The 12,411-nt window shown below is 44.3% G+C and overlaps 1 protein-coding gene across 2 annotated transcripts in view; it reads left to right on the top strand.

The window, feature by feature from the left end:
- Positions 1-12,411, top strand: part of LOC143775491 (transient receptor potential cation channel subfamily M member 7-like) — a 165,525-nt gene that overhangs the window by 94,691 nt on the left and 58,423 nt on the right. For both annotated transcript variants that reach the window (XM_077263678.1, XM_077263677.1), the window contains exons 20-24: positions 138-266; positions 2,768-3,079; positions 3,196-3,370; positions 4,824-4,950; positions 7,278-7,462. In XM_077263678.1, the coding sequence (XP_077119793.1) occupies positions 138-266; positions 2,768-3,079; positions 3,196-3,370; positions 4,824-4,950; positions 7,278-7,462 (928 nt within the window). The remainder of the gene's footprint in view (positions 1-137; positions 267-2,767; positions 3,080-3,195; positions 3,371-4,823; positions 4,951-7,277; positions 7,463-12,411) is intronic.

Here is a 12,411-nt window from a genome sequence, read left to right as displayed (position 1 = left end):
ATATATATATATATATTTGTTTTTTTAAATAAAGAATTGAGTGTTCTGATCTATCCATTGTTATATTGTGTACTCTTTAACATCTTCTCTTCAATAAGGCAATGACATTGGATTTCATCTACCTCCTTTTTTCTCAGCTGTTTTATTTGGCATTTCTAATGCTATTCACCTTTGTGGTTCTTGTGAAGCTGGAGCCGTTGCCTTCTCTCCAGGAATGGATTGTCATTGCCTATATTTTTACTTCAGCCATTGAAAAAATTCGAGAGGTTGGTGTTTATTTTTTTTCTGATTGGTTTAAAACATTTGTTTAATTACAATTATACAAATGTCTGTTTTAGAAGTATAATCTTGTTAAAGGGACTCTGTCAGCACAGGATGACTGTTCAAACGAAGTACTGGCGCTTGGTGCACTGTGGCCAAACATTTTTGGGCACCTTCCCACCTGCTTGTTTTCCCCCTCTTTTCACCCTACTCCATCTTCTTTGATTGACGGCTCTGGCTTCATAGACCAGAGAAGGAGGAGGTAGGTGGGAAGGTGTAGTTAATATTTGGCCCCGCCATGGTGCGCTGAGCTCCTGCACGGAGTTTGAGCATTTGTTCTGTTATGCTAACAAAGTCCCATTAAAAATAATTGTTCCGAAAGCAAGTTGACAATGAAAAGACTTTGCCATTTTATTGTCTGGAGTCATGCTTCTATATGGGCCAAGGTGGTAATTTATTACATCGTTTATTATATTTCATTCACACACTTTCTGCTACCAAAAATGTAATAGTCGTAGCGGGCAGTGAGAGGAGGTCCTGGCACCCTGCCATTGTACTACTAATGCCAAGCTTTTCTTGCCTCTTGAGTAAGTCACAGCCGCAGGGTTGTGGCGGGCACTACTTCCAGCAGTGTAAAGGGCAGGGAATCCTGGCATTGGTAGTACAATATCAGGGTGCCCTGGACCTCTTCTCTGTCCGCCGCTGAGCACCGAGTGTGGATGGGGTATTGTAGCTCAGCACATATTGCAGGGCTGCAATAAAATCGCACCTGGCTTCCCCACAGCTGTGAACCGCGCAATTTAGAGGACATGCACAGCTCCCAGCAGAGGCTACTGCAAGCATAGGATGTGGGGATGCCAGCAGGTTTAAGTCTCCTATGACCTCCTATGTGGTTGCTACATGCCAATCATAGCTCACCTTCTGCTAGTTCTCTCCCAGGTCACAGGTTTCCCGGCTGAACAAACCACTTCTCCTTTGTGCTCTCCCTGCACATCTCCCACTTAGTTTTGTGTTGCTTTGCACAATCCCAGCAGCTCCTGCTGTTTTCTATAGATAACATAAGAAACAGCACTGCTCAGAGTGAGGTGGTGGAGTCACTGTCAATAGGTTTTGTTACTGAGCAAGTGGCAAATCCCAGGAATCAGGCTCTCTGCCCCGACGTTGGGCTCCTCTTAGGCTAAGTAACAAAAACCTCCTGACAGATTCCCTTGAAATCTAATTTTAGATTGAGCAAAAATCACATTTGAGCCCATATCAAATTTAATTTGATTAAAGGGGTTGTCCATTAAGAAGTGATAATTCTGCAGTAACTCTGTGTCACTGTAGACTTTTGAATCCCCCCAGCGCACAGATACAAGTGTATGGAGCAAGGCCGCACCTGCCAGCCCTGAGTATGTGTACTGCATACATACCCTCCAGTCCTGGATCAGAAACCTGCAAATCCCCTCAACGCACAGTGTGTCCACTGGGGGAGATTCACAAGTCTACAGTCACACAGAGTAACTGCAGTCTTTTCTCTCTTAACTGGACAACCCCTTTAAGCAGCAGCTCCAGGAATGGGCATATCGATTCTCGCATTGAGGAGCGCACAGATCTTAGAGATCTAAGCACAAAACTCCGTTTACCTTCAGACATGGTATGAAATGAGCTCATCCCTCCCATTCTCTCCCATTACCCCTCCTACACTGAGAAGAGACACTCACCAGATTTTGCCCGCTCGGAGATGAATGAAAGTAAAACCGGCATCTGTGCACATATGACGTCTTTAAGCCGATTATTAGAATGAAAGTGCTACTTCCCTATCTGCTTCACACTTTAAAAGAAGTAACAGAAGAGTGAACTTGCAGCAATGTAGTCCTTATGTTGCTGTGCATTCTTATGCAGTGGCTTAGCAGCGCTTATTCAGGCGGATTCTACCTGAAAGATGTCATGTCCATATACCCTAATGCTGATCGTAATCTTCCAACGTCATCTTTATCGCTTCATTGGGGGACACAGGAACCCATCTTTGTGTTTTTCCCAGAACAGACTGGTGCCCTTTAATATGAGAGCCACATAATACCTGTAGCAGAAGCCATATTGGTTGTCACTCAACTCTTCTATAAACTGAAATGTACATTAAAGGGGTTGTCCAGCCTTAGGCTACAAGTCTGCAGTCACTGCATTCTCACATTGTGCTTGCTGTGAGGATTCTCCGGTGTCAGTGCGAGGACTGGTGGGCGCGTGACCGCAAGCATGTGATTTTTGTACGTGTGTTCACATACCAACTAGACGTGTGCGGCCTCAATGCAAAGTCCATTGAGCAGGGTCGGACACGTCTAGTCAGAATGTGGCCAGAAGTATGCAAATTGCTTACTAGCGGTCACATTACTGCCTGCTCTGAGGATTTGCAAGTCTGCAGTCACATTAAGTGACTGCAGACTTGTAGCCTAAGGCTGGACAACTCCTTTACAATTCTCTTTAGTAGTAATTAGTTATTAGAGAGGTTTTTTTTTCTCTATTGCAGATTTTTATGTCTGAAGCTGGGAAGATCAATCAGAAGATAAAAGTATGGTTTGGGGAATATTTTAATATCACGGACACAATCGCTATTGTTACTTTCTTCATTGGGTGTGGCCTAAGGCTTGGAGCTTATAATTACAACGTTGACCCCCTATCAGACAGTGATACCGATGACGATGAAGATCCTTATAATTCTGTCTTTATTGCTGGAAGACTGACATATTGCCTGAATATAATTTTCTGGTATGTGCGATTACTGGATTTTTTGGCCGTCAATCAACAAGCCGGACCATATGTAATGATGATTGGCAAAATGGTACGTCTTCAAGTGTGCACGCTTTCATGACATTTTAATGTGATCTTCAAGGTTATCATAAAGTAATGCCGTGCACTTGTTTTTTTGGGGGGTGTTTTTTTTTTTCCCCTCTACAGGTTGCAAATATGTTCTACATCGTTGTCATTATGGCTGTCGTACTCTTGAGTTATGGTGTTCCAAGACAGGCAATTCTTTATCCATATGAAGGACCAAGTTGGACCCTTGCTAGGAATATCGTTTTCCAGCCTTACTGGATGATGTTTGGTGAAGTGTATGCTTATGAAATAGATGGTAATAGAAGCTATTTTATATATTTTGTTTATTTTTAAAAGTAAGCGACTATTCAGATTCTAGTTCCCACTTTTCACAGACCTGTCAATGGGTAAGCAGCAATTTGCCTTGTTTTGAGGAGCCCTCATTTTGATCCTCATTGCTGTGTTGAGCTCTTGGATGCCCATAAGTGGGTGTTCAGTGGTTTGGATTTGGGTTATTTGGTGTGGGTAATAGACTTTTGGGTCGATTTGCTTATGGTGATATGGATTACCTCATAGTGGAAACTGAGGAGCGCGAGTATGCAGCATATAAACACAGGCGAGATCTGTGAGGCAGTCTTCATGCTGTATGAAGTTCTATCTGAAGCAATTTTTTTGGGTTTTAATTTAGTAATTAGTATTATTAATTATTTTTTTAGAGCACCACTGATTCCATGCTGCTATACATGTGAAGGGGTTACATACAAAATACAATAATAAATTACAGTGAACAAACAATGACAGAATTGTACTGAGAATATCCTGCCCTCTGCAGGCTTACATTCTACAGGATAATGGGAAAGGAGACCGTAGGTTAAAGTGTTGCGGCAGCTTTGGTGAGCTGGCAGGGGGTCATTGTAGGCTGTAAGCTTTCTTAAAGACGTGGGTTTTCAAGTTCCATCAGAAATTTCTAGGTTCACATTGCGTTAGGGCAATCCGTTTAGCGCTTGCGGATTGCGCTAACGCAATGTTTTTGTAGGGGCCGCGTTTAGGGGTCGCGCTAACGTTCCCGCTCTCGCAGATCCCCGATCTGCGAGAGTGGGGAACGGACCTCGGGCGCGCCGTGGACGCTGCAAGCAGCGTCCGAGGCGCGCTGCAAAAGAACGGCACATCGCTAGCGCGAGCCGAAAAAGGCACGCGCTAGTGATGCGCTACAGGCAAAATTTACATTGCTGTCAATGGGTGCGCTAACGGACCCGTTGCACCGCGTTAATTGCGACATTTTCGCCGTGCAACGCTGTCCGTTAGCGATCACCCACTAACGCAATGTGAACCTAGCCTAAGTGTGACGGATAATCAGATGTGTTGAGGCACAGAATTTCAGAGGATGGGTTGATACTCTGGAGAAGTCTTGTAGGCGATTGGGTGGGGAATGTACCAGTGTGGAGAAGAGAAGGAGGTCTTAGGAGGACTGGAGGGTGTGTGTTGGTAGAGATCGGAAGATTATTTTGGGAATATGCGGAGGAGACAAATTATGGACAGCTTTTGTATATACACGGAGGAGACAGATTATGGACGGTTGTGAAGGTCAGCGTTGGTAGTAATTACTGTACTGCGTATTGGGCATTAGTGACATTATGTACCTCTAATTTAATAGTGGTTTTCAAAAGGACCTAATGTCTTTAATGTGTCCTCTTTTCTTAAAAAAAAAATCTCCACTTTTTCTCGCCACTGATTTCATATCCGGTATACATGTATATTCTCTGTTCTAGTTTGTGCCGAAAACTCTGAAGTGAAAGAATTGTGTGCTGTTGGAACTTGGCTGACTCCGTTTCTGCAAGCTGTCTACCTCTTTGTGCAATATATCATTATGGTGAATCTTCTCATTGCATTTTTTAAGTAAGTCGTTATCACATTATCAACATTTAATGCATAATTGCAATCAATACATGAGGGTTCATGAATGTGAAATCTTTCTTTCCAATAAAAATGGTATTGCCAAAGGGAGATAAGGAGCCCTGCTCAAGATTCTTTTTTAAAAAACTCATTAGTTTAGAGATTCGTTCGTTCACCAAGATTTCTGCTTTTGGACTCTTGTTTTGGTTTTATTTTGTATGTTTATTTAAGACAAAGACAAAAATTATTTTATTCTGTGTTTTGTTGGAAATGCAGTACTATAATAAGAAATGAACATTCGGTGTACACTGTGTTCCAAATTATTATGCAAATTGGATTTACGTGTCATAAAGATTTAATTGTTTTGTTTTTCAAATAAACTCGTGAATGGTATTGTGTCTCAGGGCTCAATGGATCACTGAAATCAATCTTAAACACGTGATAATTAGCTTTCCAGGTGATTCTAATTAAAGGAAAACTACTCAAAAATGATGTTCCACATTATTAAGCAGGCCACAGGTTTCAAGCAATATGGGAAATAAAAAGGATCTCTCTGCTGCTGAAAAGCGTTAAATAGTGCTATGCCTTGGACAAGGTATGAAAGCATTAGATATTTCACTAAAACTTGAGTGATCATCATACTGTGAAGAGATTTGTGACTGAAACAGAGCACAGACAGAGTTCATGCAGATAAATGCATAATGAGGAAGGTTTCTGCCAGACAAATTCATTGGATTAAGAGAGCAACTGCCAAAATACCATTACAAAGCAGCAAACAGTTATTTGAAGCTGCTGGTGCCTCTGGAGTTCCTCGAACATCAAGGTGTAGGATCCTTCAAAGGCCTGCTGTGGTGCATAAACCTACTATTTGGCCACCTCTAAACAGTGTTCACAAGCAGAAACGGTTGCAGTGAGCCCAGATATACATGAAGACTAATTATCAAACAGTCTTATGTACTGGTGAGTGTCGAGGTGGATGGCCACCATGTCCCAACAAGGCTGCAACATCATCAAGGAGGTGAAGGAGTCATGCTTTGGGCCGGAATCATGAGGAAACAGCTGGTAGGGCCGTTAAAGTTTCCTAAAGGTGTGAAAATGACCTCTGCAAAGTATATAGAGTTTCTTGCTGACAACTTTCTTCCATGTGTAAAACGCAGAAACGTGCCTTCAGGAGCAAAATCATCTTCATGCATGACAATGCACCATCTCATGCTGCAAAGAATACCTCTGAGTCATTGGCTGTTATGGGCATTAAAGGAGATAAACTCATGGTGTGGCCACCATCTTCCCCTGTCCTCAACCCTATAGAGAACCTTTGGAGTATCATCAAGCAAAAGATCTATGAGGGTGGGAGGCAGTTCACATCAAAACAGCTGCTCTGGGAGGCTATTCTGACTTCATGCAAACAAATGCAAGCAGAAACTCTCCAAAAACTCACAAGTTCAATTTATGCAAGAATTGTGAAGATGATATCAAAGAAGGGTTCTTATGTTAACATGTAACTTGGCCTGTTAGGATGTTTTGGAGTTAAATAACTTTTTTGTTCAGTGAATGTGACCTCCTAATGCTGCAAATTCCACAAATGAGCATTTTCAGTTCTTTAAAACATATGAAATGTTTAGAAATTCTACTGTGCCTAATAATTTGGAACAGTGCATTTTGAGTTTTTGTTCATTTTGGAGATTATACTGTTATCATTGGGAGGTTTCTTCAATAACATTTGATGCATACTCTAATGGGTGATGACTTTTATTAGACCAATTGTCATTTGCACCAACCATTTAAGAAAATCCTAGAAAAATATCATTTGCATAATAATTTGGAACATAGTGTAGACCATGGGTGATGCTGTGTGCATCTACTGCTCGCTCTTCTCTGCTGAGTGGACACTATTGGGTACAACACTTCAATGAGCGCTTTTTTGGGGCTTCTGTACCCTTACTCCCACCTATCAAATCTTTTGATAAATCAAGTGTTTTTCTGTTTTTGTTCCTTATAGTTTGTGGCCATAAACAACCTAATAATTTATAATAGAGAATGGTCTAGGCTTTCTCCGTGTCCAAAGCACAGATACTGCAGCGCGAGGGGGGAGGCAATGAGCTGTGGCCATCACCTATTAATCTATGGTGGTTCCTATGTTATCTGCCTTCAGGTTTAATATCAATAATTACTGCCTGTGATGTTAGATGACCTCTGAAAACTGATCCTAGAGACCACCATTGTTATATACAATTAGCATGTAGGTAACTTTCTAATGACCTCTACCATTTTGGTTTTCGAGGTGTTAACACATTCTAATTTGTGTCTGTTCTTTCTCAATCTTCTCTTAGCAATGTGTATTTCCAAGTGAAGTCGATTTCAAATATAGTATGGAAGTACCAACGTTACCATTTCATTATGGCGTATCATGAGAAGCCTTTCTTGCCACCTCCTTTGATTATATTCAGCCATTTGTCTTCCCTCTTCTGCTTTGTTTGCAAACGAAGAAAGAAAGACAAGAATTCACATGGACCAAGTAAGTTATTGGATATAGTGTAATCATACTTCAGTAGTTACACTATGCCGCATTAATCCCACCAAGGACAACATCTGCATCATGCCATTAATAACATAACTGAACCCGTGCTATGTGATTTAAAGGTAGCACAAAAATTCTAATATTTAGGCATCATAGTTAATCAAAATCCGATTAGAGACCTTAAAGATAATATATACCCTTTGGAAGATCTGATGAGGAATAAGTTTAGGATATGGTCCCGACTTCCCTTATCTGTTGCGGGAAGAATTGGATTAATTAAAATAATTCTTCCTCAATTCTTATATATGCTGGAACGCACATCGTTAAGGGTTCCTAAAAGTTTTTTTTGGTTTTTTTTTTAGAAAAATGCATAGTATGGTGGCAGCATTTATATGGGGTCTGTCAAGACCTAAATTAAGTATTGGATCTCTGCAGAGGCCCAAACACCCAGGTGGATATGCGGTCCCTGACTTATATTTGTATTATCTGGCTGGTCAGCTGCGCTACTTAAAACATTGGGTTAATCAGGGTGAGATTAATAATGCAGAAGCCCACCTCGTGCATTTTTTGGGTGGAAATATACCATGGCCAATATTGGAGGGTTCATATAGGCCACCTCAAGGTTTATTTGCGCATTGCTTGGCAATACAGGTTTGGCGAGAAAGTAAACTCATTTTGAAATTCACTGATCAAATTGGGGAAATTCAGATATGGGTTAGTCCCGAATTCCCGCACCTTGAGAGTTTACAGGACCCGGTTTTCTTGAAACAAAATGGAATAACAACACTTAGTCAGATTTTTGAAAATGAAACTTTGTCGTTCGAACAAATCCATATCCGGTTTGGAATTCCCCACAGAGATTTTTATAGATATTTGCAATTAAGGCACGCCATAATGTACCAGTTCCCGTATCCTAGAATGAGAATCTCTAAATACCCTCTGATAGGAATACTATCGACCCAAGGACCCAGAGGAGTAATATCCTCCCTTTATACCTTTTTGTTAAACTCAAAAATCGCATCCACTGAGCTCGCTGTGGAGAGTAAGTGGCGACATCTAGTCCCCTCTCACTGATGATCAGTGGCGCGATATCCTAGAAGCACACACGATGGTGTCACCTGCTGCAAATAACAAGTTAATACAGTTGTATATTCTTCACCAATCCTATCTGACCCCAAGTAGACTACATAAATTTGGTAGAGGGGCGACTGATGACTGTCACAGATGTGGGGAATCCGGGGCTGATTTCTGGCACCTTATTTGGAACTGTAGGATTATTCGGAGATATTGGAGTGAGATCGTAGATAAACTGGAGCGGATAATGGGGATACTGATTGAATGTAGACCAGAATTGTGCATTCTGGGGGTCGTGGACGAGGAGATTGGGTACACCATGATAGAATATTTCTTCAGGAAGTTTTATTTATGGCTAGGAAAGAGATAGTATTGAGGTGGATGGGGGGGGGGAAATCTCCTTCGATTAATCAGTGGAAGAAACTTGTGAATGACGTAATTCCTTATGAACACATACTATACGGGAACAGAGGATGTCCCCAGAAATTTCAGAAGATTTGGGAAAGGTGATGTGACTTGCCATTGATGCACCTGGCTCCTGGTGCTATGGCCTCTTCAATCTTGCGATATAGTCCCTGATGCGTATATCTATTCTGGATTATGAATGTGATGATCTATGTAGGATTTATAACTTGTCTTTCTCCTACACCTCATTGGGGGACACAGGACCATGGGTGTTATGCTGCTGCCACTAGGAGGACACTAAGTAATATAGAAAGAATAGCTCCTCCCCTGCAGTATACACCCTCCTGCTGGCTCTAAGTGAACCAGTTCTTGCTTAGTGTCTGTAGGAGGCACTTGGGTTTGCTTTCAGACCCCACCGTTTTTATTTTATTTTTTTACTTCTATTTTTTCCCTTAACAGAGCGAACGGGGGCGACGGATCCTTTCTAGGTTCCGATCTCCCCCGAATCATCAACAGGCAAGTACGTGGGGCGTCCCTCCCGTATCCTTTCCTGCAACGTTGGATGCCAACCCTGAGCTCACCTTACGGGCGACGGTTCCTTCGCGTTCCGATCTCCCCCCTCCATAGCAGGCGACCACATGGAGTAGCCCTCCATCTACCTCTCCTGGAGCCAAGTGCATAGCCGGACATAAATATGTATGGCATCCGTGCAGCCCCCCTCTACATCACCACTAATATAGCGGATGACGCAAGGCGGCAGAAGCTCTCCACCCCCTCCATGTCTATGGCGACGGTGGATTGAGCACCGGCCCACCGCATCTACCGTGAGTACACTGCGGGTGCCGAGGCGCTGGGGGGTCCTGCTCCCCGGGGTATGGGAGGTCCGCACCTTAAAGCCTGGAGTCCGTGGGTGGTCCGCAGTGCAGCAACTCAATGGAGTGTGGCTTAAGAATGGTGCTAATAGCAGTCGCGGTACTGCAGTCCGCAACTGCAGGTTTAAAATTTAGCCCCTCGCTTTTCCCCTTCATACAGGCCGGAGTTTTGGCCACGCCCACCGGCAGTTACCGCCGCCCACTCTTTCTGGCGCCTCTCGTTCCCTGAGAAGCGCTCTCACTTCCTGATCTCGGCGGCCATCTTGGAACACCCACAGGGCTGATGCTGCAGCGCTGCTCCAGCCTTTTGAATCGCAACCTTCAGGACTAACGGTTTCTGTGCATACACTGCGGGCCTCCCCTGGGGACTCAAGACACAGGACCTGGGTAAACTGCAGAAACATAGCTTAACCCTTCCCCTGTTATTAAGCGCTCTCCTCAAGGCTATGCTATGTCTCAATCAAAGCCTCACAAAAAGTCTGGGAAAACCCACACGGTGTTCTTCGCGGCATGTACCTCTTGAAAGGTGTCATTACCCCGGGGTCACAATACTGCATTATGCACAGCTTGTGAACCGGTGACTGCTCAGGAACCACCTGACTGCTCAGGAACCACCTGTTACTGATACCGAACCCAGTGAGCTTAGTCCCCCTGAGTGGGCTACCTCCCTTTCCCGGTCTATGGCATCCCTGGCAAAAGCGTTACACTCGTTCCGAGACCCTCCTTCTAACCAGGGCACTATTACGGATGACGCTTCGATTGTCAGAACCCCTCGTACTCCAGGGGTCGTACCTTGCCAAGTAGCTCTCACTCTAACAGGAAAAGGACTCATGCCATATCCCCAGACCATCCCCGGGATTCGGGTTCTGAGAGCTCCATTTCTCGCTCCCCTTCCATTTGGGCTAGTAGAAAACCTGTTTCAGAGGACGATACGTCCCTAGATCAGGAATTTCATCACGATCAGGAGACTCTCGACTCTGAGTCAGTGAATAAGGCTTTGAAGCTTGAGGAGGAACCTTTATCTAAAACGGATCATGCCGTGTCCTTTAAGAGGACCAAACGAGCTCACAGAGTGTTCGCCACTCATCCCGAGTTTAAGCAAATTGTTGAATCTCACAGGATCCATCCAGATAAACGATTCACAGGGCAGAAGCCCATGGAGTCAAAATATCCCTTTCCCAGGATCCAAGAAAAAATTGGTCGCAATCTCCCCCGATCGCGCCTGGCTACTAAATCTGTTTTATCCTCTTCGGAGGGCGCCTCTATTAAAAACCCAACCGATCGTCAGATCGACAATATGGCGCGTTCAGCGTTTGAAGCCTCAGCAGCCGCACTCTTCCCATCTTTTGCCGCTACGTGGGTGGTATGACCCATTGGGCTGAGGTCTTGTCTTCAGCGGTGCTGGATACCAATCTTCCCCCCGAGATAGCAGACCTCGCTACTCAGATAGCCAGAGCTGGAGATTTTGTAGTGACCGCGTCCCTGGATGCCGCTAACTGGGCTTCTCAAGCAGCAGCAAACGCCATTACCATCCGAAGGTCCTTATGGCTCAGGAACTGGCTTGCGGATTCTGCTTCCAAAAAGTTATTGACTTCTCTACCATATCAGAGCGGTCGCCTTTTTTGGCGAAAAGCTCGACCAATTAATTTCCGACGCCACCGGAAGGGAAGAGTAAATTTCTTCCACAACAGAGATCCTCTCGGCCCTTTCGGAACCTGCAACCACAGGCTCGGTCCCGATTTTTTGCGTTACAACTCAAACTGGTCCTCTACATCCACATCTCCCGGTTCCGGCCTGGCACAACGTGGAGACAGAGGTTCCCAGGCCTCTTATAAACCTTCCCCTTGATGGAGAGGCAGGTATAGGCAGTCGGGATCCAGAGGCTCCAGAACGGGCAGCTCTTCCACACAATGACTCCCTGTGGTATCCGGGGGACACCCTCAAAGTAGGCGGCCGCCTGCTTTCCTTCAGTGCCGCGTGGCTCTCGGTCGCTCACGACGAGTGGGTCTGCGACCTAGTGTCCTCCGGATACAAGATGGTCTTATCTCATCCTCCAAACCGTTTTTTTCCTGTCTTCTCCTCCCAGGGCAGAAGCATCAGAGTTCTTCCAAGCTACAAGCTCTCTGAGAAAAGACAGAGTTATTATTCCGGTCCCTCAAAGCGAAAGGTTTCAAGGTTTTTATTCAAACCTCTTCATTGTTCCAAAGAAGGACGGTACAGTACGGCCCATACTGGATTTAAAACTGCTGAACAAGTTCGTCAGGGTGCGATGGTTCCAGATGAAATCGCTTCGTTCTGTCATTGCCTCCATGGAAAAAGGGCGAGGTCCTGGCATCTATAGACATCCAGGACGCGTACCTCCACAATCCTATTTTACCTTCTCACCAAAGGTTTCTTCGCTTTGCAGTTCATGAAGATCACTTTCAATTAGTTGCTCTGCTTTTCAGCCTCGCCATCGCCCCCAGGGTATTCACCAAGGTCATGGCGGCTGCCGTGGCCATACTCCACACCCGATATCCTAGACGATATCCTTATCAAAGGCCCCTCTTTCCGCACCTGCGAGGAGGCCGTCAACATTACAATAGATACACTCTC

The sequence above is a fragment of the Ranitomeya variabilis genome, chromosome 5, assembly GCF_051348905.1.
Source record: "Ranitomeya variabilis isolate aRanVar5 chromosome 5, aRanVar5.hap1, whole genome shotgun sequence".
NCBI classification, from domain to species: domain Eukaryota; kingdom Metazoa; phylum Chordata; class Amphibia; order Anura; family Dendrobatidae; genus Ranitomeya; species Ranitomeya variabilis.
The sequence above is the reverse complement of the archived record's forward strand: the minus strand, read 5'-3'. Positions and strand labels throughout refer to the sequence as shown.